Source organism: Urocitellus parryii, chromosome 4, assembly GCF_045843805.1.
Source record: "Urocitellus parryii isolate mUroPar1 chromosome 4, mUroPar1.hap1, whole genome shotgun sequence".
Taxonomy (NCBI): Eukaryota; Metazoa; Chordata; class Mammalia; order Rodentia; family Sciuridae; genus Urocitellus; species Urocitellus parryii.
The window spans coordinates 207860678-207885746 of NC_135534.1; the positions used below are offsets into that span (position 1 = coordinate 207860678).

The 25069-nt window shown below is 54.0% G+C and overlaps 1 protein-coding gene across 2 annotated transcripts in view; it reads right to left on the bottom strand.

The window, feature by feature from the left end:
- Ak8 (adenylate kinase 8) overlaps positions 1 to 25069 on the bottom strand; it is a 110109-nt gene that overhangs the window by 69251 nt on the left and 15789 nt on the right. For both annotated transcript variants that reach the window (XM_026395494.2, XM_026395493.2), the window contains 5 exons: positions 24412 to 24480; positions 11839 to 11920; positions 11318 to 11389; positions 10306 to 10506; positions 6934 to 7065 (listed from right to left, as the gene is read on the bottom strand). In XM_026395494.2, the coding sequence (XP_026251279.2) occupies positions 6934 to 7065; positions 10306 to 10506; positions 11318 to 11389; positions 11839 to 11920; positions 24412 to 24480 (556 nt within the window). The remainder of the gene's footprint in view (positions 1 to 6933; positions 7066 to 10305; positions 10507 to 11317; positions 11390 to 11838; positions 11921 to 24411; positions 24481 to 25069) is intronic.

The following is a 25069-nucleotide window of genomic DNA, read 5'->3' on the forward strand; positions in this document are numbered from 1 at the left end:
AGCTATGAAACTCAGCAAAATCCTGAGATGGCACGGGGCTGTGACCTTGAGAGGGGAGACACCCAACATGAGCCCCACAGTCACCCTGGATCCCACCCGTGGGCACTTCTCAAACCAGCAGAGAAGCGGGGCACAGACCGAGCAGCAGTGCCGCTGGGTGGAGGAGACAGCCTGGAGGTCGGGATCCAGAGCTGGAATCTGAGGAACAAGCTAATGGAGGGGGGAGCAGGCACGGAGGTCCCAGCATCTGCATGGAGCTCGTGGGATCTTTGGTCAATACCAAGCTGCACAGGTGCAGAGGGAGCCTCCTCGGGGTCTGGGAAAGGAAAGCTACGGGGAAGCTGAAAAGGGAATGCGATTCACAGTGCGGGGGATGCCGGCGCTGCAGCCAGAGGGAGTCCTGCTGAAGACCCCAGAAACTCAGCGGAGACCCCAGAAAGGTCACACTGAGGTGTAAAGGTGCCCTCGCCCTGTGGTAAGGACTCTGGGATGCCTCATTTAAACAGCCTCAAAGTGAGGGGCTGAGGAGGTAGCTCAGCGGCAGAGCAGTTGCCTGCCTGTGGGAGGCGCTGGTCGGGTTCTCAGCACGGCATAGGATGAAACAAGTAAAGGCATGCTGTCCGTCTGCAACTACAGAGTGATTTTTAAAAAGTCTCAAAATCAAGTTGATTCTCCAGTAAATTAGCTGCCTGTTAGAACTCAATTCTTATTTATTTATTTATTTTTAGTTGTTGATGGATCTTGTTTTATTTATCGGTATGTGGAGCTGAGAATCCAGCCCAGTGCCTCACACATATTAGGCAAGCGCTCTGCCACTGAGCCCCAGCCCCAGCCCCCAGAACTCAATTCTTTTAAACTCAAAATTCTTCCAGCAAAAGCACATGTCCAGCATATAAACAAAAACTGCTTGACATACAGAAAATCAGGAAAAGGCAAGCCTCTTCAAGAACAGCATAAAGGTCATAGAACCCGAGCGAGGGATGGTGGAGATCAGACCTGGTGCACCCAGCCGAGCCCAGCTGGGGAAGGTGAGGCAGGAAGATGGCAAGTCCAAAGGCAGCCTCGGCAATTTGGTGAGGCCCTTAGCAATTTATTGAGGTTGTCTCAAAATTAAAAAAAAAAAAAAAATTTAAGAGCTGGGGATTTGGTTCAGTATTTAAGCACCCTTGAGTTCAATCCCTTGTACCAAAAAAAAGAAAAAAGAATTGGTACACCAAGTCTTTAAAACAGTAATTATGGATATAGCTAAAACTTTAAAGGAAAAGGTAGTTAAAATGAGTGAGCAGATGGGGAATCTCAGCAAACAAATAAAAACTACAAAAATAGAACCAGATGGAAATTCTGGAACTGGAAAATACAAAATCTTACATGAAAGGAATCGCCGGATGAGCTGCAGCGGATCTAGAGACAGGAAAACAGGCAATGGAGGAATTAGAAACTGAGCGGAGATGGGGAGGAAGGTCTGGGGCAGAGGAAAAGTCTGACTTCCTGGCCACCCAGAAGACAGGGGTGGGGCGTGTGAGGGATGACAGAGGAGAACCTGGTGACCCACAGAGGCCACACATCCAAGAGTCTTGGAGACTAAGCAGGATCAGCACAAAGGAAGCCACGCTTTGATGCACCAGAGTCAAATTGCTGAAAGCTAAAAAGAAAGAGAGAACCCTAAAAGCAGCCAGAGCGGGAGGAAAGACGCTTCATACACAGAGAAACAAAGACGAGAGAAGCTGCCGGGGAGTCCTCATCAGAGGCAGTGCAAGCCCGAAGACGATGGATGACATTTCCAAAGTGCTAAGGGGGAGAAACCTGTCAACACAGATCTTTGCAAAGTGCAGGTACAACAACGACACTGGCAGACACACGAAAGCTGAGAGGATTTGTCACCAGCAGACTTTGACTAAAAGAAATATTAAAGGAAGTTCTTTAGGCTGAGAGAAAGTGATACCAGATGGAAGCCTGGATCTACACCAAGGAAGGAAGAGTGTTAATAGGCAGGACAGTCTTCCCTCTTATTTCCTCACTTCAACACAAATGGCTTTTAAAAGAAAAATAGTTATGATACATCGTGGAGGTCACACAGCAGCGCGAAGGACCGCGGCCTGTTGGTGGAACGCAGTGCCATGGGGATGTGCCATGGTGAAGAGGTGCAAGGGTCACCCCAGGACCGTGACAAGCCGAGGGCACACGTTCAATCTCTAGAGCCACCACCAAGAAAGTCAGAGGGACACTCCTAAAAGGGCCACCGCACAGATGAAATGGATCACTACAGCGAGCTGGTTAATCCAAAGAGAGCAGGGGAGGAGGAGGGGAGCAGACCACCCAGAGAGAACACGGACACGAGGGTGGGGAGTGCAGCCCCCTGTGAGACCGCCGAGAAATGCACCGAGCTCTCCAGCTACAAGACAGGGAATGCCCGCTCGGATTTTTAAAAACAGCAAATCCCCAGTATGTGTTGTCTGTGAGGCCCATATTTAAAACGTCACGATACAGATAGCTTTAAAGACAAGGAATAGAAGATAAACCACGCGGACACTGATCACAAGGTGAGACGACCACGTGTCAGACCAAGTGGACTCTAAAAATATGAAGATGAATAGAGAGGTAGAGGATATTGCCCAGCAACAGAAGGGTCGCTTCATAAGAAGACATAACAAGACTTAATGCATATGCACTGAAAAAACTACATGGAGCAGACACTGGAAGAAAATAGACAAATCCACAATTAGAATTGGAGATTTTAACCCCTCTCTTCCAGTCAGTGAAATCATAAGTCTAGAGAAGTCATTCAGGACTGGAAGGTTTGAACAGCGCTGTTAAAACCTCATCCCGACTGACATTTACTGAGCATTATAGCCAACAACTTCAGGATCCGTGCTCTTTTCTAGTGCACATGGGATTCACCAGTGCAGACCATATGCTGGGCCATAAAAAGTATCAAAAACTTCAAAGCAACAAAATTAGACAGCAATAGAATCAGAAATAAGTAAGAAAAAATAATCTGGAAAATAATCTCCAAATATTTGGAAACTAAATGATGCACTTCTAAATAAAATACAGGTGCCAAAAAGAAACCACAAGGGAAATTAGAAAGCTTTTTGTCTGTCTGTGTGTGTTTTTTTATGGTGAGTGTGTGTGTGCGAGCGCGCGCACGTGCACGCACCAGGGATTGATCCCAGAGGCATTCTCCCTTTGAGCCACATCCCCAGTCCCTTTTATTTATTTATTTTTTATTTAGATTTTTGAGACAGCTCTCCCTAAAGTGCTTAGGGCCCTGCACATGGCCCAGGCTGGCCTTGGACCTGCCTCAGCCTCCTGAGTCACTGGGACTACAGGTGTTTGTCCAGCTTAAAAATAGACTTTTTTTTTTCAAGTTTTCTTTGTAGTTGTAGGTGGACAGAATGCCTTTTTAAATATGTTTGTTTAGTTTTATGTGGTGCTGAGGATCGAACCCTGTGCCTCACACATGCCAGGCAAGTGCTCTGCCACTGAGCCCCAGCCCTACAAAATATTTTTAACTGAATGATAATAAAAACAAAGCGCCCCAAAGTGGGGTGAAGAGGAGTGGTGTTCAGCAGGAACTCTGTGACGGCAGCTGCCCAGTGAGGGAAGAGTGACAGAGGCCCTGCCCATGGCCACCTCACTCGAGCTCACCCTGTCAAGACAATCCTGGAGCAGTGTCCCCTCTCCCAGGGACTCTGTCATGGTGTGGATGTGACGTGTCCCTAAAAGCTCCCGTGTGAGACGGGGCGAGATGGGGTGTGAGGGCTTAGCCAATCAGTGAATCGACCCCGCGGGCATGACCTGGGTGGTAACTGAATGGGGTGGGGTGTGGCCGGGGGCCCCAGGGCGCCGTGGGGACACATTCTGCGTCTGGGGTGGAGGCTCCCTCTGCTCCCCTTGCCACACTCTTCAGCCCTGAAGTCTGGCCTCACTCCGAGCCCAAGGAACCGAGCCACCGTCTATGGACTGAGACCTCTGAAACCATGAGCTCCCAAAGAAACCTGCCTCCTCTAAAGTCGTTCTTGTCGACCTTTTAGTCATAGCAACAACAAAACAAAACAAAACAAAAAACCGACTAAAACAGACTTGAAGCCGAGAAAGAAAAAAAGGGTCGTATCCGTGGCCAAGATGTTCGACTAAGGCAAATGTCTTCCTGCGGTGGGCTTTGATGAGGGCTTTGGAGGGCCACAGTGGGGGTTGCGAAGGAGCAGGCACTGGCAGGCCAGGCTGGGCCTGCAGTGGGGGCCTGGTCCAGCCTCGCTGGGCCTGCCCGCCTGGTCTCCTGCACACTCCCGCTCTTCTCCTCCACACCAGTCCTCTCCATGTATCCAATAAGGTGCGCGGCTTTCAGTAGATGCCCCATAGGTGCTATTAATATTAGTCCAGGGAATCCCTCATGGTTGATTTTTTTTTTTTTTTTAATATTTATTTTTTAGTTCTCGGTGGACACAACATCTTTGTTGGTATGTGGTGCTGAGGATCGAACCCGGGCCACACGCATGCCAGGCGAGCGCGCTACCGCTTGAGCCACATCCCCAGCCCCCCTCATGGTTGATTTTGACTAGAAAATTCTGCTTGTTATAAAAACAAGCAGATCCACATTGCGATACACCACTCCACGGAGACAACCAGTTCCCGGGTGGAGGCTTCTTCAGATTTTGCATGTGCATAGGCCAACGTGCTTTGTGTTTTTTGACAGGGCTGAGTGAACTGCCTTCCGCCCCCTCTTCCAGCAAGATGTCCTATCACCCTGCTTTTCGCAGGGTGTGAGGGTGCCTCTTGTTGTCCCCATACGGGGAGCACTTCAGTGGAATCCAACCCTAGGCGTGAGTCACCAAGTGGGCGGATCTGCACAGTGAGCATCTCAGTCAGCAGTGACTTTTTCCTTTCAAAAAGTTGTACGCATTTGTATTCCCACCTATTATAAAAGGGGGTCTTTCGACAAGCGTGGCGGGCTCAATGCTGGGCGGCTTGTGTGTGTGGAGGTGTGCTCCTCTGACTTAGGGCTCCCTCAACGTGGAGATTAGGACCACACCAAGTGGCCCCAGAGGAGCAGACAGTGCCCGGAGCCCTGGTTCCCCCAGGCTTCTGCGGAGAGCCCTGAACGGCCCGGTGCTGTCTCTTGGTACCTGAGGTCCCTTCAACTGGTTCCTTGGATCTTCTGATGTCCCCTATTTATCAAGAACACCTTTGGGAAAAGCGAACTTTCTGAATTAGTTTTCAAATGCTCCATGACCTAGAGTCCCATGAGGGACCCTCACTACAAAGCTCCACGAGCATTTCTATTTTCATTTTTGGAAAAATTTAGGCAGGTAACATCATCTCTTCACAACTGCTGTGCTGAAAGCAATTTAGATTTAAAAAAAAATTCCTGAGCGAGAGTAACTGCTAGGGGAGTCGCAGCACCAGCCGATTACTCAGAGAAAGCCGGGTGCTGATAAGGTGCTCCTGTTGTTCTCAGGTCCGCCCGCTCTGCCACGAAGGCTCTTGTGTCCTTCCACACAGCAGAGGAGCACGTGGGTGCGCCCACAGGTGGCCTGCCGCTCACTCATCCTCAACCACCGCCAGCTCCCGTTCCTACCTGTCCCCAGCCATTCCCACCCACTGCCACAGACTTCATCTTGGAATACTCTTGATATATCAAATTGAAAGAAGGAATGATTTGAATAATTCCATTTTTCCAAGAAAAGGTCAATGCAGCTGGGTGCCGTGGCATTTGCCTATAATCCCAGCAACTCAGGAGGCTGAGGCAGGAGGATCACAAATTCAAAACCAGCCTCAGCAACTTAGGGAGGCCCTAAGCAACTTAAAGACACTGTGTCTCAAAACAAAAAAATAAAAAGGGCTGAGATGTTGCTCAGTGGTTAAGCCTCCCTGAGTTCAATCCCTGGTACAAAAAAAAAAAAAAAAAAAAAAAAAGTGGATGCAGAGAAAGTACACGTTATCCTAAAGTGTTTTCCACACTAACCAAATCTGCAGTGTAACTGTTCAGTTCTCCCTCTTGATTTTACAGGTGTGACTTTTGTCCTTGATTCCTGGCTAGTCCCTGAGGGTCTGGAATTTCAAGTTGGAGCAAAACTAATTGAAAAGCATTTTTATTCCAACTGTGATTCTTTTGGGTGCTATATGTATGAATATATTTGTGCGTGTGTATGTATTCTCTCTATAGATTTGTATGGTGTGGATGTATAATTTGGGGGTGTGCATATACATATTTATAAATCTGGGGGTGCAGGTCCCGTGTTCTCTTGGTACATAAAGCAGAGGTAATGCAGGCTGGCAGTGCAGCATGGGGGTGGCGCCTCGTCTCCCTCCCTCCGCCCCTCACTGCACCTCCTACACTCGCCTCCTCCTTCCCAGCCCTTGATCCTCCTGAACACAGGCCGCCATTCCAAGACCGCCTGGGACCACCTCGGCAAAGACCTGGAGAGCTGATTTCAATATTTTCTCTCCTCCTGGTAAAATATTTATTGAAACTGTGCAGAGCGAGAAGCCTTCCTCTGGTTCAGAAATTGTTTGCCTGTAAACACCCTGACCTGGGTTGGGGGAGCGGAGGAGACGGGAGCAAATAAATCAGCAGCAGATGCCTATTAGGAGCCGAGGCTCCCGGAGAGCCAGCCGCAGGGCTGCAGGAGAGCTCCTGGGCGGCAGAGACACCAGCCAGCAGGCCCAGGGAGACAGGATGATGACTGGAAGCGTTCCGGCTCTCTGGGCTGCGGACACGTTTTTGCTGGTTGATGTCTTTATGGCAGTATTCTTCAGGAGGAAAAATCTTATACCTGTAAAGACGGACTAGCTGGAAATTGTTCAGAGCAGAGAGCAAGAAAGAAAACTGATATGGATTCTTCCTGCCCTCCACCAGCCCGTAAAATGAGGAAGCTTGGGGGGCAGAAGGCAAAGAAGGCTCTAGAAGCAGTGCTGCTTCTGGGCACTCACCGTTGACAAGGCCATATTTTTGGGCCAGGAGGCCAGCCTGCAGCCTCTTCCCGCTGCCCAGGGGCCCCAACAGCAGCACCCTTGGGGTGAAGGGGGCACTGGATCGATGGCCACTTTGGACGAAGGTCAGAGCTGGAAAGAGAAATGAGGATAATAAGCCCAGACCCTAAGGGGAGGGAAGCCCTCTCACGACCCCTCTGCAGGGCTCCTTCCGTGGCCATCAGTATTTCTCTTTTATGGCCCCCTAGAAACCCTCGGTGCCTCCAACCTGCAGGAACGAGCCCCCCCTCCCCCGCCTGGGACTGCCCTGGAATTGCAGTAGAGCCCACACCGGCGGCCGCTGGCCTGCAGGTTGAACTGGGGCTGGGTGTGCTGCAGAGGGAGGTTGGCTCTGGCACGTGACAGGCTTCCAAACTGCATCCTGGCTGAGCCTCTGACCTCCAGCCCTGGGCCAGGCGGGTCCCCCAGGGGAGGTGTCGGCTGGGTGTCAGTCTCAGGCTTTGATGAACGCGTCAGGCCATGCGGGAGGCTCCCGGGCAGGGACTTCTAAAGGACTTGGGAACTGGTGGAGAATAATCTGCGCAGCGGCACTCCAGTGACACCAACTTTGTTGCAAGTCTCCAAAGAGGCGGTGGTGAAACAGGTCACAGGAGTGGCAGAGACGCACCCCTGGCATTTGATGAACAAAGACGTGGAGAGGCAGGGCCGAGCACTGCTGACAGGAGACCTGCACCACAGGGGCCCTGGATGCGGAGAAGTCCCAGGGAAAAGCACTGAACATCAAACAGGCCACCTCCCACTCCAGGACACACGAGGGGGGCTCAGAGAACAGGCTGGCGGGGCTGTGAAGAGCAGGCTTCCGGGCGGCCCTGGGGAGCTGCCTACCAAAGGGGCCAGCCTTGATAACAGGGCCTCCCCACTCGCCTCACTTCTTGCAGAAGCATCAGCCTGTCCCTGCAATGCCAGCCTCGGGACCCTGACTATCACCGGTGCCACTGTCCCGCCAGGGGATCCCGTCCTGGGCAGAGGCCTGAGCCAGCATGCCACTCTCAGGAATGTGCCCCCAGAAACCATTTAAGGTCCCTGTCTGGGGTTTCTGAGCCTCAGCACATGGAAGCTGAGGCCACATGGCTCCTGGCTGTGGGGTGTCCTAGGCAGTGTGTGGTGCTGAGAGGCATCCTGGCTTCCACCCACCATGTGCCAGAAGCACGACTCCATGCTGTGCAACCAGAAACTGCTTTCAGACAGTCAGCTGTTCTCCCTTGGAACCTGGGGGCCGCGGGACAGAACTGCCCCTAGTGAGGATCCTTGGGCTCATTTGGGGATTATTGTGTTGGATGGATCATCAGAGACATCACCAATCCCCCCTTAGAACTAATGGCACAGGAAAGTCAAAGCTGGCTGTCATCATCGTCACTATCACGGCCAGCACATATTAACCGCTGAGCCAAGCACTCTGTAGTCACTCCCTCATTTGAGTGGCCCACAATCCCACGAGGAAGGTACCATTCTTGTCCCATTTTACAGATGAGTCAATCAGGCTCCGAGACAACTCTCCAAACCCACCACCATGGGCACCATTTCCCCACTGAGAGCCCGAAACTCAGCCAGGGGCTCCAGTAAGGCTCTCCTCAGACCGCCCATGATCCAGAGCCTCTGAAAAGCACCAAATGCTACAGGCGAGGCCGCCTGCTTACAAATGACGCTTAATTTACAGTAAATAACTAAGTTAATTAGAAGTAATGATCCCCCAGACGGTCTCGCCATCTGATTATTCTTTTTAAGAAATATGTGGTTGCTGGGTACACTGCAGAGAGATTAAAAAAACAACACAGAGAGAATTCTGCATTCCAATTTCCAATTTATCTCTCCGCATTATTAATTAATAATAATTAATATTCAGACACTCACATTTTTATTTACAATTCCAGGCATGAATTCTTTATGAACAATCATATGAACTTTTAAATTTAATTAAGTAATTTGGAAGTAATTAATGTGTAAATTCAAAATCATGGCATAAGATAAACATGGCGATGTTTATCTTAAGAGCGCAGAGTATTTGCTACTAAAGACCCTTCTGAGATGCAAAGCGCTGAAAATTATAAGCCTGGCATTTCTGAAAGCACCGTCCTTTTCCAGACACACGCCTGGGGGCTAGTGGTGCCTCTAGACGGCGTGGCTGTTCCAGAGACTGCAGCAGGACAGGGCAGCAGGGGGACAGCAGGAAGCACCCAGGGGCTCAAACCAGGGCTCATGGCGATAAACCTTTCTTTAAGGAGACCCAAGGGAGCAGGTGAGAAAGGACGTCACCAGCCGTCTGGTGTCCTCAGTGTCTGTGTCGAGCCTGTATCGTGTGGAAACAGACTGAATGCCTCGGTTTCCAGGAGTCGGTGGACAGGGAGAACTGGGTTTTGACACAGCAAGACTTTTAAAAAATCATAACACAGTTCTGGGGACAGAGTGGCTCTGCCTTCCCTCTGCCCTCATAGGCAGGATGCTGAACCGCGGTGACCACGCTTGGGAAGGGTACCAAGAGCTTCCTCACCAGCCACTGGGCCCTCCTGTGGACACACCACTGGGGACCCTGCTCCTGGGCGGGGGGGGGGGGGCATCTTATGCATGGCAAGCCCCAGGCTCAGGGTGTTAAGACCGAGGCCAAAGATGGCAAAGCCATGTGTGCTGGGCAAGGGGTCCACCACACTGGGCTGTGGCAGCACAGAGGGCAGGCCCTCCTCCCTTGGTGCCCATGGTGGCGCACGTGGTGGCCCGCCGCTCGGGATCACATCTCGACCTCTGCTGTGCTGTGGACGGCAGCACAGCGCCAGGAGCAGGACGGCTCTTCCCTGCTCTGAACCTGAGTCTTGGTTGTGATAGTGTTTTTTTTTTTTTTTTTTTCTTTTTTCCCCTCTTTGCAGTGCTGGGGGCTGAGCCCAGGGCCTCGCACAGGCCTGGCAAGCGCTCCACCACGGAGCACGCCCAGCCCTCGGTCCCAACCTTCATACGGCGCCTCTTCCTTCTCCTTCAGGGTCAGGTCCAGACTCTGCCACCCCATCCCTCACCTCTCCTCCTCCCACCTCTATCTCAGTCAAACTTCCCACGGGCTAGAGACACGACCAAGTCCAGGTGTAGGACACGGACACTGGCCCCAGTCTCCCAGTAGGGCACTTCAGGGACCCTGCACACACTCGCTCTGGGCAGGGGAGCTGGACATCTATGACTTGACTCCTGGAGTCCCAGCACCCCTAGGCCATGGGCTGCTGCCAGATGGGTGATGCTGACACGCATGCTGGGCCTGGGCCTGGGGCAGACATGCACGGTGGGCCAGGGCCTGGGGCGGTGCCCAGGGTGTGACTTCCCGTTTGTGTTTACCCTGGTAGAAGACGTCTACACATGGCTGGTCAGCATTGATGGTCTTCAGGATTTTGGGGTAAGAAGGAAGGATCCTGATGATGTTCCTATGATATACCAGCAGTTTCTGGGCTGTCTCCAGCTCTGAGATGCCCTCTGGCTCTATCAGACGGTTCTGGACTTCAAGTTCCGGGGGCCAGTCGAAAGTGGTGTGATAGATCTCTGCACAGAAAGAGGAGCAGTTACCACCACCCCGTAGGGCTGCTAGGGGGGCTGCTGTGCCTGGATAGGGCTCTGCCCTGGAGGCCCAGCTGGTGGTTGACTGACATCCCAGGGCCTGAGAGCGCGGGGCCTGCTCTCCTTAACACAAGGATAAGAGTCACCCAGGGTAGGGCTGCCATGAGTTTCTGAGCGCTGGGCTCAGGCCCGGCTGATAGGCCTGCAGACCCTCACAGCAATCACATCACTAAGTACCAGTGAGAAAAGGAAATCTCACAGAGGTATCCCAGGTGGTACTGCTGGAGGGGGAGGAGCCCCGGGGCCACAAAGCCCAGGTCTATCACTCCCTGTCCCTGCCTGCCCAGGGTCCTCCTGTCTTCACGACCCGTCGGCAGGTCCTGGCCTGTGGCACCTGCCAGTTCCCAGGTAAAACACATGCCTATTCACCTGTGACCACAGCAAAGAGCTCAGATGTACTGCTTCCCAGGGAGATGGAGACAGGCCCCACCCCTGGTTCCCATGTGTGGCCGCGAGCCAGGAGGGGAGCTCAGTAGAGTAGACTCAAAGCCTGGGTGCCCCACATCCACACTTGAGTCTGGTTCTACAGCAAACAAGCCCCTCTTCCACCTAAAGGTCTCATCTGCTGAAGTCCCCAGTTTCCCAGTGTCGTCCAGCTCACAGCCATGCTCTGCTGGCCCGAGTCACCTCCCAAACACTGTTCTCAGATGCCCAGAGCAGGGTGAGTGCGCAGGGAGTGAGGAGTCTCCAAGTGTTCTGGAAACCCACGGGGTGTGGGGCGTGGAGACAGCCCTACCTCGAGTCTGAGGGTCAATCCTCTTCCCCAGGTTCCTTTCGATCAGCACAGTGTCCGGAGCACTCAGCACGACTGGGCAGGGGAGACAAGGAGCAGACGCAGACATGCTGGGCAGCTGACCCCCACGGACCAGTCCTTGCTCTATGCTTCGTTGGCTGCTCCCACCACCACCACCTCCCATCCCCAGGAACTCCTAAAGACAAGGTCTTCCCGGCACTAAGTCACAAAGGGTATCCTCTCAGGACCCAGGACAGCCCACTATCGACCCGCCCCGGCTAACAACCTTCACGGTCATGAATAACAGCATGATCGACATCTTTGTCTAGATGCTTCTGCCACATTTCGAATGGCTCACTCCCTAAAGAGCTTCTCAGACAGGGGGTTTCAGGCCCAAGGAACCCGCAGGGTGAGGGTAAACCGCCACCTGGCTTCATGACAAGTGGCCCTGTGCCTGGGTCTAAGGCTGCATTTAATTCAACACATCTTCCTGGGTGGTGGCTGGGACAAGGTGGGGTACTCACTGACGTGCCTGGGGGCGATCCCCAGGGTCTGGATCACCAGCGCCTGCTCCCGCGTCTCGGGGATGCCGTCCAGGATCCAGCCCTAGACAGAGGAGGTAAAGGGGCGCTCGTCTCATCTGTTTTTAGATTTTTAAAAATTATTTTTAAAAGAACATAATAACTTTATGGAAGAACTGGAGCTTTTCAGACAAGGAAACGAACGTCTCTGATAACGGCATCGCCTTCCTCCACAACTCCTCTCTTCCCGCCAAATCCACGTCTGTGGTCATAATCAGAATGTGTGCCCCCGCCTTTTTTTTTTTTCAATGCTGAGGATCCCACCCAAGGCTCATTCACACTGCCTCTGAGCGCGTCCCCAGCCCAACATGCACTTCACGTCCTGATTCTTTCTACCACGTGTCAGCGCGACCTCGAGCGTTTTCCACATTGCAGCGGGTCTCCATTGCCTCCATTTTCGGTGGCTAAACAATGTCCATCAAGTGGGTGTGCTGCAGCTACCTAGCCACGCCCCCCAGCTGGACAGGTCAGCTGCAGTGTCCACCAGCATAAGTCACACTGTGATAGGCCTCTTGTGCACACAGCTCTTCTCACACTTCCAATTCTTTCCTACAGTTTCAGAACATGCAGAAAAGCCGAAGTAGCACTGCAAGTCTCCAGGAACACCGGGCACCTAAAGGCACCACTGAGACACTTGGGCTTATCTCCTTTTCCTGAAAAAGGTCCTCTTTTCCTAGGGTGGGAGGGAGAGAATCACACACATTTTGTGATCTGTTCCTTTCACATGGTAAGAACATGGCAGGAATGTTTTGCATGTCACCAAAGGCTCCTCCCCAGGGGTTTCGGTGGCGGCCTGAGCTGACCTGCCGCATGCTGCCTACGCCAATACTGTGCTTGTTGGGTTTGATGCCACTGTTTCATCATTATTAAAAAACGCTGTTCCTATGTTGTCTTGCTGAGAATCAAATATCCTCAAGGTGAATTTCCAGAAGTTGACACCTTCTCTTGTGGCTTTTGACATATTTTGCCATACGACTCCACAAAATTGCCTGACCATAAGTTCAATGGTGGAACCCCTGTTTCCCTGCATACGGCTAATGTTGGGTATTAACTTGAAGGAACTCTGTCCAGCAAAATATGCCACTGCTGCTTTAATTTACATTAGTAAAGTTCAATATTTTTCCGTGTTTATTGGCTATTTAGATTTTTTCTTTTCTAAAATGTATATTCGTGCTATCAATCCACTTTCCCCTTGGGATTTCATCCTTTTATTTACTTATAAGAGCTCTTTACATATTAAGAATTTTAACCCATTTTGGCAAACACCACCACAAATCCTCTGAGGCCAATGATATCTTCAGGGTTTTCTGTGGTTTGTCTGTAGCCTTTGAATTTTGTGTAAGGTATTGTTTTAACACACTGGCTTGCAGCCAAGACAATTGCTCCTTTTCTAGTTGGATTCTGGCATTGTGTGGATGTATAAAGAGATCTTTCCACCGCAAAGCTAATATTCGCTTGCATTTAAACCATGTTTTCTTATGTTTTTACTCTTTACACTTAAATATTTAAAAGTGCATGTTTTCTTTTGTGAATGGCACGCAGCTGTGACCTGTTTCCTGTGGCTTGCCAGCTATCCTGACCTCATCTGTCAAAAGTCTCTCTGTTCCCCTCCAAAGTCTCTTTTGTCATAGTCTAGATGCTGATATGACCTTGGCTTTGGCCTCTTTCTGCCTGAAGATGATTAAACTGTTCTTATTTAACCTTTGAAATGATTGTTGTTTTATAATTTATTTTTATGACTAATAGAATATGCTTCCCTTCCCATTTTTTCAAATATTTTTTCTTCCAGGAAAGCATCAAAAAAATTTGTTTGTCAAGTTCCAAAATAGAAATTCTGGGAGGATTTTTGAATGACATTAAATGTGTGGATTAATTCATGAAGAACTGACGTTCTTACAGGATCAAGTCGACGCATTATCTTCCCATTTGCTTAAGCTGTTTTCTGTGTCCCTCAGCAATGTTCACATTAAACAATTTCTGAAGGCCTTTCAAGTCCCAGGAGTCTAGAGTTGACGCACACACTGTTTAATGCTTGGGGCTCGATATCCAGATACATCAACAAAGTGAGCTCTCAAAGAGTGAAATATAAGAGCAGATCGCTCCAGTCTCAGCTCCGCAGAGCGGGGAGCCCGGCAGGCAGGCGCTGGAGAGGAGGTTTGGGATGCAGGTTCCCCAAGAGAAGCACCTGTCAGAGACACCTCCCTCAGAGCCTGACACCTCAGGATGTGGGGAGGGGTGCCGGGGCAAGTCAGACTCAAGGTCACTCACACCTCACACCCCAGGACCTAGAGGACACAGGGCAGGTGGGGTGAGAGGTGTCGTCTTGCAAAAACCAGCATAGTGCCCCCATGTTCCAACAGCCTCCACTGACTGTTGAATAAGAAAAGTTAACGAATTTACAGCATCAAGAGCGCTGGGAAAAACAGACAGGCTCTTGAGAAATTCTTAACCCATATAGAAAGAAACACACTATCACAAAACCCCTAGTTTCTGGAACTAAAAAAGCAAAGTTGCTTTTTTAACAGCCCTTTCCTTTCAAATGCTTGTCACAGCCACGGCTCAGAGAAAGCAACCTGCCCAGGCGAGCCCCAGAAGCCTGAAGTACGCTGTCCCCTCCGAGAGTTCCCTCGGTCCTACAAGCCCAACCAGCACTTTCTGAACGACAGCTCAACCCAGACCCTGATTTTCTCTTACGTGGAGGGGAGGAGTTAGCCCTGGGTTGCTTCCCCTAGCAAGAGGACAGCAGGCTGTGTCCACCACTATTTGGAGCTGGAGGAACCCGGGGCTCTGGCCTTGCTCAGCACCAAGCTCTGCTTTCCATCTTGCATTTCTGAGCAATCTCCATAATCACCATGAACTCACAGTGGACGTCACCTGTGGGCCAGAGCTTTCAGAGCTGTTCAGGAGAGCATCTCTCACCAAGTCCTCGCTGGAGAAAGAGGGACTTCCAGCCACCAGGAATGTGCTGCCAACTGCAGGGCTCCCGATTCGCCTGGTCCCACGGGCGTCACTGAGTCTAAGACTTGGGGAGGAAGCGGGAGCTCTGAAGTGAACCCTGTCACTGGCTCTCAGGTCTGCTCTTTTTGACTTGGGGAGGTGGCACAGTCCCCCAGGTGCCTGAGGAATGGGGTTCCTGGGGACCCGCTGGGGCACACCCCACCCTACTGGACAGATAGCACGGAGACTCTTCTCCCCTGTGCTGGCCCAGGCTGGCCCACTGCAGTCCCCCAGGAGGGACGGAGCCTTGACTCTGTCTCAGGATGCATCCGTCCTGGGGCATCCGTGAGATGGAAGGCCCAGGCAGGGCGCTCGGAAAAGGCCTGTCCCAGAGCTTCTGTGTTTAAGGAGGTCTCTTGCCCAGCTGCAAAGCTGACTGCACTTTCAAGGGAAATGGCAATTTTGGCAGAGAACACTTTAATGGCTGCAAATCCTGGCAAAGCAAGAAGTCATCAATCAGCAAACAGCATCCAACGACTGCTATGGTGGGACACCAAGACATTTGAGACGAGCCTTGCATTGCTGGGTCTGAGGGTCCGAGGGCCGGAGTGGCTCGATGTGGAGGTATCAGTCAACCCTAATTAGAACACATTATCCATCTTCCTGACACTTCAGTGAGACGTCTGTTCCGCTCTGAGCCGCAGCTCTGTTCGAGCAGGTTAATTGATATTCTGATGCCTTCGCTCACCATACCCCTGCGGCTCGGTTCTGTTTCATCACACATCAAAAAGGCCGTATGCTCAGGGCACTCGCGCACCAGCGCAGAGCTGGAGGTCTGCACAGCTGCAAGGGGTATGGTATCACAGGAGGGACAACACTGAGCAGATGTCACAGATAAAGAAAGAGAGGAAGAAAGAAAAGAAGCCAGCCAGCCTAGGGAGCTGGGCAAGGCCCAGTGGAGCACGGCCTGGCGCGGCCCAGGCCACCCTGCATGGTGGGACGCTGGCCTTTTCCGCCCTCCTGACTGTTATTAAAGGCAATTAGCAACTGCGCACAAGAAGCCTCTGCTGCCCTCGGGGCCACTGCCTTCTGATGCCTCGCCTTCTTCTCCTTCTGTCTCCTACCAATGCCAGAGCGCGGGTGCTCCTGGGGTTGCCCAGCTCCACCAGGGCGAGGCCCCTGGCTCCCGCAGAGCTCTGCCGGCCCTGCCCATCAGAGGCATCCCCTGGAGCTGCAGGCTGAGTCCCCGCAGTGCCACGGGGGTGGTGACCTGGGGGTGGAGATTGCCTGCACCGTGGGGCCTTTGTCAAGTAAGACGAGGGTCACTTGAACACAAGCACTGCGGGACCACGGCCACCTGATAACGGAGGCTGCTACGTAACTGACCAGCAGGCCAAGGAACGTTCCCCCAGGTGGGACAGAGCCAGTGGTGCCAGCTCCCATCATGCTATGCAGAATGGGGTGAATCCAAAACTTAACAACTGTTTACTTCTGGAATTTTCCACTTAATATTTTGGGGCCACAGCTGGCAAGTAACTGAGGTCTGAGACAAGGAGGGATGGCGGTACCCAACTACCCCAGAACCAGGTGCTCTGACTTATCCAAAAACACGACCAAGCTTGAAGAAACACACCTTAGAAGATCAAGTTCGGGATACTGAGCCCTTCTAGACGACTAGCAAGAATGTTGACCTTCAAGTTTCATCGCAGACGACGTGTGGCCCCTGCCGGAGCTCTGCGCTCCGTGTGCCTGCGGGGGGCAGGGGCTCTGACTCTTCCACCTGGCGAGTGGGAGCTGGAAGCTTAGGTCCCACCTGATGCTGGGGAGAGTGACACAGCTGGTGGCTCTGAGCCCATCCAGTTTCATAGCTGGTGTCACTGCACCTCTCGGACACTCTGCCATTCCCTGGACATCAGCGCTTACCCAAACCTCAGGCTCCACCCTGCATCTCAATCTTCTATTTTCTGCCCTCATGGCAGGGAGAGGGGTCACAGGATGACACAAGCCCTCGGAGGGACCCACGTGGTGTCTGCTGCTCAGCTGCAGATAGGCGTCCACACACACCGCCAGCCGCGGCCCCAACGTGAGGCCCAGCACGCCCACCCCAGGGCCACGTGGCTGGACGCCCTGTGCTCTGCCCTGGAGGCCCCTGCCTTGCTGCCACTCCATTCAGATCTCCCGTTCTGGTCCTCTGCAGTCCAAGTGCACAGCCCAGGGCCTCAGCAGAGCAGTGGGTCAATAAAACCGCACTCCTCTGAGGATGCTGGTGACATCTATGAACCTGTGAGCGCCACACCAGTGACAAGGAAACCCTGTGTCCCCACGTTAGTGTGGTAAGAGTGATGTGACTGATGCCAAACCAATGACACCACAAGGAGAAACAAAGCACACAGCTGTGGGTTCCGTGGGCCAGCACCGGCTCCCGTGCTCGGCTGACATTTCCACTGTGAAATATGACTTGCTCTGTGGCCCGGAAGCATAAATCTGTGAACAACACGAAAAAAAATTAAAAAGAGCCTCGAAACACACCAAGTAAACTCAAACTGTGGCCCCACACTCGTGTGCTCCATTGTCTCCTTATCGAGGAGTACTGAGTCTCCGCTGCAAATGAGATCTAAAAGAAACCAACCCCTGAACACGAAGCGCAGTTTTGCATTTCATGCACAGCAAAGGGAACACCCCCAGCTGCTCTTGGCTGCAGGAGGGGGAGCAGGGAGCGGCGTCTGACCCTCATGCATTTCCAGAAGGGTGTTTTTTTCTTTTCAGCAACAGACATCTTCCTCCCAGTGAGTGGGTGGGTGTCCTGTGTGGTGGCCCCTGATTAGAGGATGGGTATGACTTGCCATCAGCCCTCTGTTCTATCTTGTCCCCAACGTGGCCTCAACACTCTGTTCTGTTGACAGGACCGCAGGCCCCAGGTCATGGTTTTGGATGCACTGAGTGGAGGCCCCTTCCGTGGCTCCTGCAGCCCACGCCCCGCAGCTCAGGCTCTGGGTTCTGCCCCTTTGCCTGCAATGGAAGAGTAGGAGACGGAGAGACGGCGGAAGAGGCGCTGCAGATGACAGGAATTCATCCACCAAATGCAGACACTGACAGTGACCTCATGGGCTTCCAACCAGCAGGTCCAGCTTTCGTCAGTCCAGTGGGTGACTCTGCTTGGGTGGCGGCTCTGTGCGTCATGGCCAAGGAAGAAGAAAGGGAAGAGGCATCAAGGAGACCCAGGAGAGGTGGAGCACCAGCGTCCCCGGGGACTTGCCCGGTGACTGCCTGAGCCTGGGAGGGGTGAGCCAACATGCCTGCCGCCGCGGCTTGCATTGTGCTTGTCCCCAGCTGCAGGGGGAGAGGCTCAGGGGAAAGAAGCCCTCCAGCTGTGGGAGGTCGAGGCCTGCCTTGTGAGGTTCTGGAAAGGGGCTGTGAGTCTTGCTGGTGGCCACCAGCTGAGCATGAGCAAGCGGTGGCCTTCCACTCCTTTGTCACCCCAGCTGTCCAGTGTAGGACAGGGTCTTAACTCTGTCCAAGTGGACCTCAGGGCCCGGCACAGTGCTGAGCACTGCGCTTGCGTTTTCTCATTTATGAGGAGCAGGAGCGAGTCTTGAGGGTCACGCTCCTCAGCACCCAGGGTCCACACCTTGTCTGTGAGCCTCCGGGCACTCCACACAGAGGAGCCCCGAGGTCGGAGCAGCTCCCGCCACTTCCTGTGCATGTTCCCCTGGCTGCTGTCGGCCAGCCCAGCTGAGAGGAGCTCAGGCCGCTGGGCGGACGTGAGCGGAGTGTGGATCCCAGAAAGCCACTCTTTTCAAGTGTGGAGCAACACGACGCCACCTCCTGACCAGCCGGTGCCACTTGGCACAGCCTTGCCCATGTCCCTGTGCTGGGACAGAAGGAACGGCGGCCGCCGGGGAAAACATTCTCCCTTTTCTCTGAGACACATATTTTCCAGACTGTGACTTTCCAATTCAGTCTGGTTCTGGTGACAGAGAAATGCTTGTGTCAAAGGGCCTCGCATAGCTCACAGGGGACAATGGAGCCCCGCCTGGCAGCCAGTGAGTTGAGAGGACAGCCTTGGCATGGTGGCAGCTTAAACGACCTACGGTCCTGGCCGCTGGCCTCTGAACTCAGCCACATCCCCTCCTCCACCCAGGACTTTCCCGTTTCATAAAAGGTCTAATGTAGGACGATTTCTAAACACGCTTTTCAAAGAGATATCGATAAGATAAACTGCAGTCCAGACGCAAGGCAGGATCACTTTAATTTAATGTTTTAAAAGTCAGCATCCTGGTGGTTGATCCTTGTCACAGTCAATTAAAGGAACAAAGGGAAAGAAAACAGGACGACCTTCGGCAGAGGGCGCCAACGTGGAGCCCAGCGCGGGGCAGCCCCGGGCACCAACAGGAAGAGAACAGAAGGCTCTGCACATGCGACAGGCTCTCCAGTGCTCCAGGCCCAGGCCCAGGGGCAGCCCACGCTCAGGGTCCAGCAGTTGAACTTGATCAAGGGATGGGACACCAAAACCAAGTGCGAGACTCGGAAACAACTTGAAGATGGAAAGCAGGAAGTCACTTGAGCGTCTCCACGATTCACGGGAAACCCCAACAGGGGGAGGCCAAAGCCATCTCCCCAAAGCCACCTGGAGACAAATGTGTGTCTCCCATCGAAAGCTTCACTGAGTGCTTTGGGTCTGACTGCATCGTTCGCTGGATTTTAAACATCGTCCTCTCCCTGGACCAACAGCAAATTGGACAGGATTTCATTGCCATGGTGATGCAGAGCTGGGAAGTCATCCAAATGCATTCATTCATTCATTCCATAAATATTTACCAAGCATGGAGCCCATGCCAGACCGGGGGATAGGCTGGGGACCTGCCACTGACTGCTCAGAGCATTCACTCCCAACTCTAGTGTGATGGTGCTGAGGAGGTGGGCAGAATGCCCTGGGCGTGTGACAGGAGTGGCCGCATCTGGAGTGGGCGAGGGCAGGTGAGGCTGGAGGCTGAAGGATCGAGAAGCAGCTGTCCACCCGGGCGGGGCCGCTGGCACAGCAAGATCCGCAGGCCAGGATCTGAGCCCAGGCTGTGGTGCAGGTTCTAGCCGACTCCGTCCTCCTCTGGAGGCCTGGTGGAGGAAGAATCTTCTTCCTGGCCCCTTAGGCTGTGACATAATCCAGCTGCTTGCTGCTGGATGACCCCAAACCCTGGCTTCTTGCTGCCTGAGGCTGCCCACAGTTCCCAGAGGCCCTGAGCAGGGCTTCTCCAACAGGACAGCTGGCTGTGTTGTGCCAGCAGAAGACCCTCTCTCTGGTCTGCTAAGATACTATTGGATGGTGTAACCATGTCCCGTAGTCCTGTCCCATGCCAGGGGAGGGGGTTGCACTAGGTGTGGACGCTGGGAGGTGGGAAATGGACAGGAGTCCCCTTGGGGCCTGCTACAGTGTACCAAGGCCCTGAGCAGGGCAGGCCAGCTGAGCTGGAGGCCTGAAGGAGCTGTGTGAGAGAGGAGGGGGGGTGAGGCTGAGCCAAAAGCAGGCCCAGGCCCCTCAGCTCTAGGGATGCCCACAAGAGGGACAGGAGCAGTGGAAGGCCCTGGTCACACCACTTAGTAAAGGACAACTGCTTGTCCACAGAGGACAATTTCCCAAGGATGTGCTTCCCAGAGAGCACTAACAGCAGCCACCTACAGGGAAGGAAACTGGTGGCTGATGGCAGCAGCCATGGGCTCTGGACCTTACACGAATTTGCACCCACATGGACAGATACATTGTGGCCAAGAAATAAAATCGTTCCTATTTTTAAAGTGATCTCTCAGGGACAACAGGGAAAGGACTGGGAAGAACCCAGGACAGAGGCAGGAGGCAGACCAGGAACCAAGTAAAGCAAAGAGATTCTTTAGTATTTCAAATAAAACAGCACAAACAATGACCGTGGTCAAGGCAAAGGTGAGGATCCCTTTGGAACTGACCTGACCCCACATTTCCAAACTCACTGCCTATGTCTCAGCTCAGCTTTGTCCAAAAACTGTGCCCTGCAGACCTGGACACATTCTGACCTCAAGAACTGGACTGTCCAGAGGAGTAGCTCATGGGTGTCCCACAGAGTCACTGCCTTCTGATGGTTCTAATACAAACTACTCATTTTTCTTTCTTTTACTCATTTGATGGTCACTTAAAAAAAAATCTTCAAAGAGATTGCATTAGACCAAAAAGAAAAATAAATGAAAACCCAGCGTTGAACCAGAGTCCTGGTGGGCGGCGGCTGCATTTTCTCTCCTGAACACGATTCCCTGTCTTCTTCTGTGCTCTAAATTACCAATTCTGGTCCCTGTGAAGCTAAGTAATATTAATTACCATATAAATGAATATGCATATGTGTCATTTTTCTCCCTAAAAGCAAGAAAGCCTGTTTGTTTTGGATGAGGGTTTGTTTTGCTTTTGAACAACCAAAGCACATAATTAGAAGCCTCACCTCTCACTCCTGTCTCCACTGGGAAGAGATGAAAAAGGTTCTGGGTGCCCCATGAAGGTTAGAAGAAATTTTAAAACAAATCGAAGGAGATATTTCTTTACTCTGCAGGTAACAATGGCTTGGACATGATCAGAATCACAGGCCTGGGAGGGACTTCTGTGCGCAAGCCCGACCCACTGTTCTGCAGATGGGGGAAGGGGCTCAGGGAGTGCAGCTTCCTGGAGGAGCCCCAAGACCAGGCCCCGGCAGCAGGAACACCACTGTATTTGCACCTTGGTTCTGGGACTCCCTCTGCCGTGGTGGCCTCTGCACCTGCGAGATGGGGAGCCGAAGTGTGGCCTCCGCAGGGCTGCTGGAAGGCGGGTGGAGACCTGGCCATTCATGCTACACTCTGATCTGTGTACAGCCACGGTCTTTCTGCACAGTATGAGGTGCACCTGCCATGGGACCTGGCAGGAGGGCCAGACCAGGCCTCCCGACAGCCCCACCGCCACCTCAATGCTGGTTGTGACAGTGAACATTACACATTAATGTCATCGACAATGAGTTATAAGACAGGTGGTCATATACGGTATAAGTAATAATTCAAATTAGAGCATTATTATACTAACAGTAGATGCTACCATCATTTGGTGACAGTAGTGGCCATTGGCAAGGACTTGGGATGTGGACTCCCGTTGCTAGCTTCTGTGGCACCAGGGCAGAGAGTCGAAGCACCCTCAACTGTGGGGCCCCTGGAGAGGAGCAGCTGGGTCATCGCAGTTCCCACTGGGATCCTGCGTCACTGGAGGTCTGGGCTTCTAAGCACCTTCAAGGGAATCTGATCCCAGGCGGCTCACTTTTGTGCCAGCGGAGCAATCCTGGTGGCCGTCTTGCCAGAGGCGATGAAGAGGGGAAAGCTCCGTGCTGAGGCCGGAAGGCAGTCGGTGACTCCAACCTGCTGCCAGGCCCCCCGGCCCCCCCGCGCCACCCTCCACCTGGCAAGCTCAAGGGCAGCCAGGTGAGGGCGCCAAGCACTGTGTGTGGAAAGCACGGCCCCCTTCCGATCCCAGAGGATGCTCCTCCCCCTTTATTAATCCCAGAGGATGCTCCTCCCCCTTTATTACCCGACAGATGGGCACTTCCCAGATGGAAGACAGGAGGCCTTTTCAAGGGTGAAGGATGAAGGGTCAAGTTTAAAGAGTGTCCCCTGAGGCTGGCTGGCCTGAGTAGAGGTGGGTGAGCTGGGTTTTGGCCCCGTCTCGGTCCTCGGCCATTCTCCCAAGCTGGGATGGCCCCTCCACAGTCCCAGCTCTAGAGGGGGTCCTGGTCTTCCACAGTGGTGTCCCCATCCCCACCCTTCTCACTGTCAGCCTCACTTGGTCATGTGACACTGCCTCCCGCTGCTGAGGAGCCAAGGTGCACCAATGCCCCTGCTGGAGTGGACGGCCGGGAGGTGGCTGACGCCAGAGTCTGGGCAGCCAGGGAACCCGGAGCCCCTGGGGCGGGAGCAGGTGGCAGAGGGGAAAGCTGGTTAAGATGCAGGTGGCCAGGCTGACCCTCCTCCACCGCCCTGGAGGCAGCAGGTGCTTCTTACCCAGGGCTGAAGGGAAAGCGCAGGGCCATTTCATATCATGGGGACCTACTGGCCAGCCATGGCCCCTGGCCAAACATGGGAGCAGTCACAGCAGCGCGCGCAGAGCAGGGCAAGTACCCGCTCGGCTTTCTGGCCAGAAGACCAACAGGGGGCACCCCAGGGAACTGGAAGCTGCTGGGGAGATGGGGAGGCGTGGGGGGAGCCACCGTTCGAGTCCATTTTTGATCTATTACGACAGTGGAAGTGCCGTGTCCGACTCACAGCCTGGCACGGGCCCTGCTGAGCCCCACAGGTCACTGCATCCCTTCCCACTGCGGGGGCAATGCGGCCCTGGAGAAGGGTCCATCTTGAAACCCAAGGCCTGGGAGGCGGGGGCCAGGCCTGGCCCTCTCAACAACTAACCAGGGTCTCCGGAGAAACAGCTGGTCCTCCCGACAGTGCCTCCACTCACCCGGGGACGGACGCCTGCCACTTCCCGCTCAGCACCACCCCCAGATCCAGCTCGCAGCACGCGCACCTGGGGGGCAAACCACCCTGACGGAGGTGAACTTCCGGCCTGGCCCTGTGCTGGCGTGGCCGAGCCCACCCGAGACGCCTCCCACAGAGGCCCCACCGCAGCTGTGACTAGGAAGTCCCTCCTGGCCAGGGAAGGAAAAGCAGAGACCCAGAGGCCCAAGCGACCTCAGGACTGAGAGCAGAAGGACTCTCTGGATGGCTCCAGGAAGGGACCCAGGGGAGGAGGGAGTCCAGGGACCGGGCAGATCTGAGAACCCAGAGAAAGAAAAACGAAAACAAGGTGAGCCCGGCCCCAGGGTCCTGGGGGACAGCACAGCCCTCCTGGGGCCAGGAGAGGAGCACAGAGCCCTGGGTTCAGCTGACAGGACTGCGGCCATCCTGTCAGAACTCCCGCTTTCCCCCAGGTGGCTTGGGCAGCGGACTGACTGGTGCTGGACGCCTGAGTGGCTTTTGAGAAAGCCAGGTGCGCTGCAGCTGCTGCCCGCCTCGGCCAGCTGACTGAAACCCCTTCCTCCTCCCTCGGGGGTAGGGATGCCCCATCCTGCTGCCCCCCGGACATTCTTCTGTCCCCAGATTTCCAGTGAGTGGCACTGTGCAGGCTGGGACCTGCCTGCCCCTTTCTCGGTCCCAGGGCACCTTGGGGTCCTCCTCTCCCGGGCCCAGGCTCTTCTGAAACGGTGCCGGGAATTATTTGAAGAAACTAAGACAAAATGTAACGGCTTCCGGCTGCAGCTAGACCCTGGGTGCTGACATGTGCTGGTTGTCCTGTCCCCTCCCACCACATGCACGCTTCTGCAATGGTCCCTGCTTGGACTCTCCCCCCGGGACCCCCCAACTGGGCCAGGCCTTTCCTTCAGGGGCCGTGGTGGGAGCCGCCAGCCTCCAGTCCCCATGGCAAGCCCCAGGGAAGGACACACCCACAGACGGCCCTCTCCTTGGGTCTGGCCATCCCTGCCCCTGGAGATGAATCCGTCCCCTCCCTCTGTCCTGACAGCAGAGCCCCCAACGGGGGCCACACAGCGGTCTCACCTTCTTGACGCAGTCCTCGTCCGTCAGGCGCTGCTGGATCAGCTTGATGAGCAGCGGGCCGGGGACGCTCTAGAGGGAAGAGGACCGCCTGAGGGTCACGGTGAGGAAGAGCCCACGCTGGCAGCACCCGGCCGCCCTCCTGCCTCAGCCGCCGGCACCTGGCCCATCCAGTGCCCGTCAGCGCCCGAGGCAGCTCCGCCGGCCACCCCAGGCCCCCCAAGCCTGGCCTGCAGGGCCACCCGCTGCCCCTTCCCCCAGGATCTCCTTGCGCACTAACCACGTGGCCGTGCGTCAGCGTCCCCAGTACAGGGCAGAGCTGGCAAGGAGAGGGCAGCTCTCACTGCTCGGTGCCCTCACAGGGTGGCAGGAAGGGGCCCAGGCTCGTGAGAAGAGCGCGTGTCTCCTCCCAGCTGCACATTTGGTGACTACTGGTGTCAACGGCACACTGGCCATGGGTGGTGTCACATCACAGAGTGGTCAGGTGCCGTGGAGAGGGGCTTCCCCAGAGAAGTGGCGGCTAGGTACCGGCCAACCGACCACCATCCCAGGGCCCAGCTGACAGATGAGAGCGCGAAGCTTCAAATCCCTCGTCCGTGCGGCGAGCAGGGACGGCTTGGTTGCCCATGACCCTGTTCAAGCCGCACTGTCCTTATCCCGT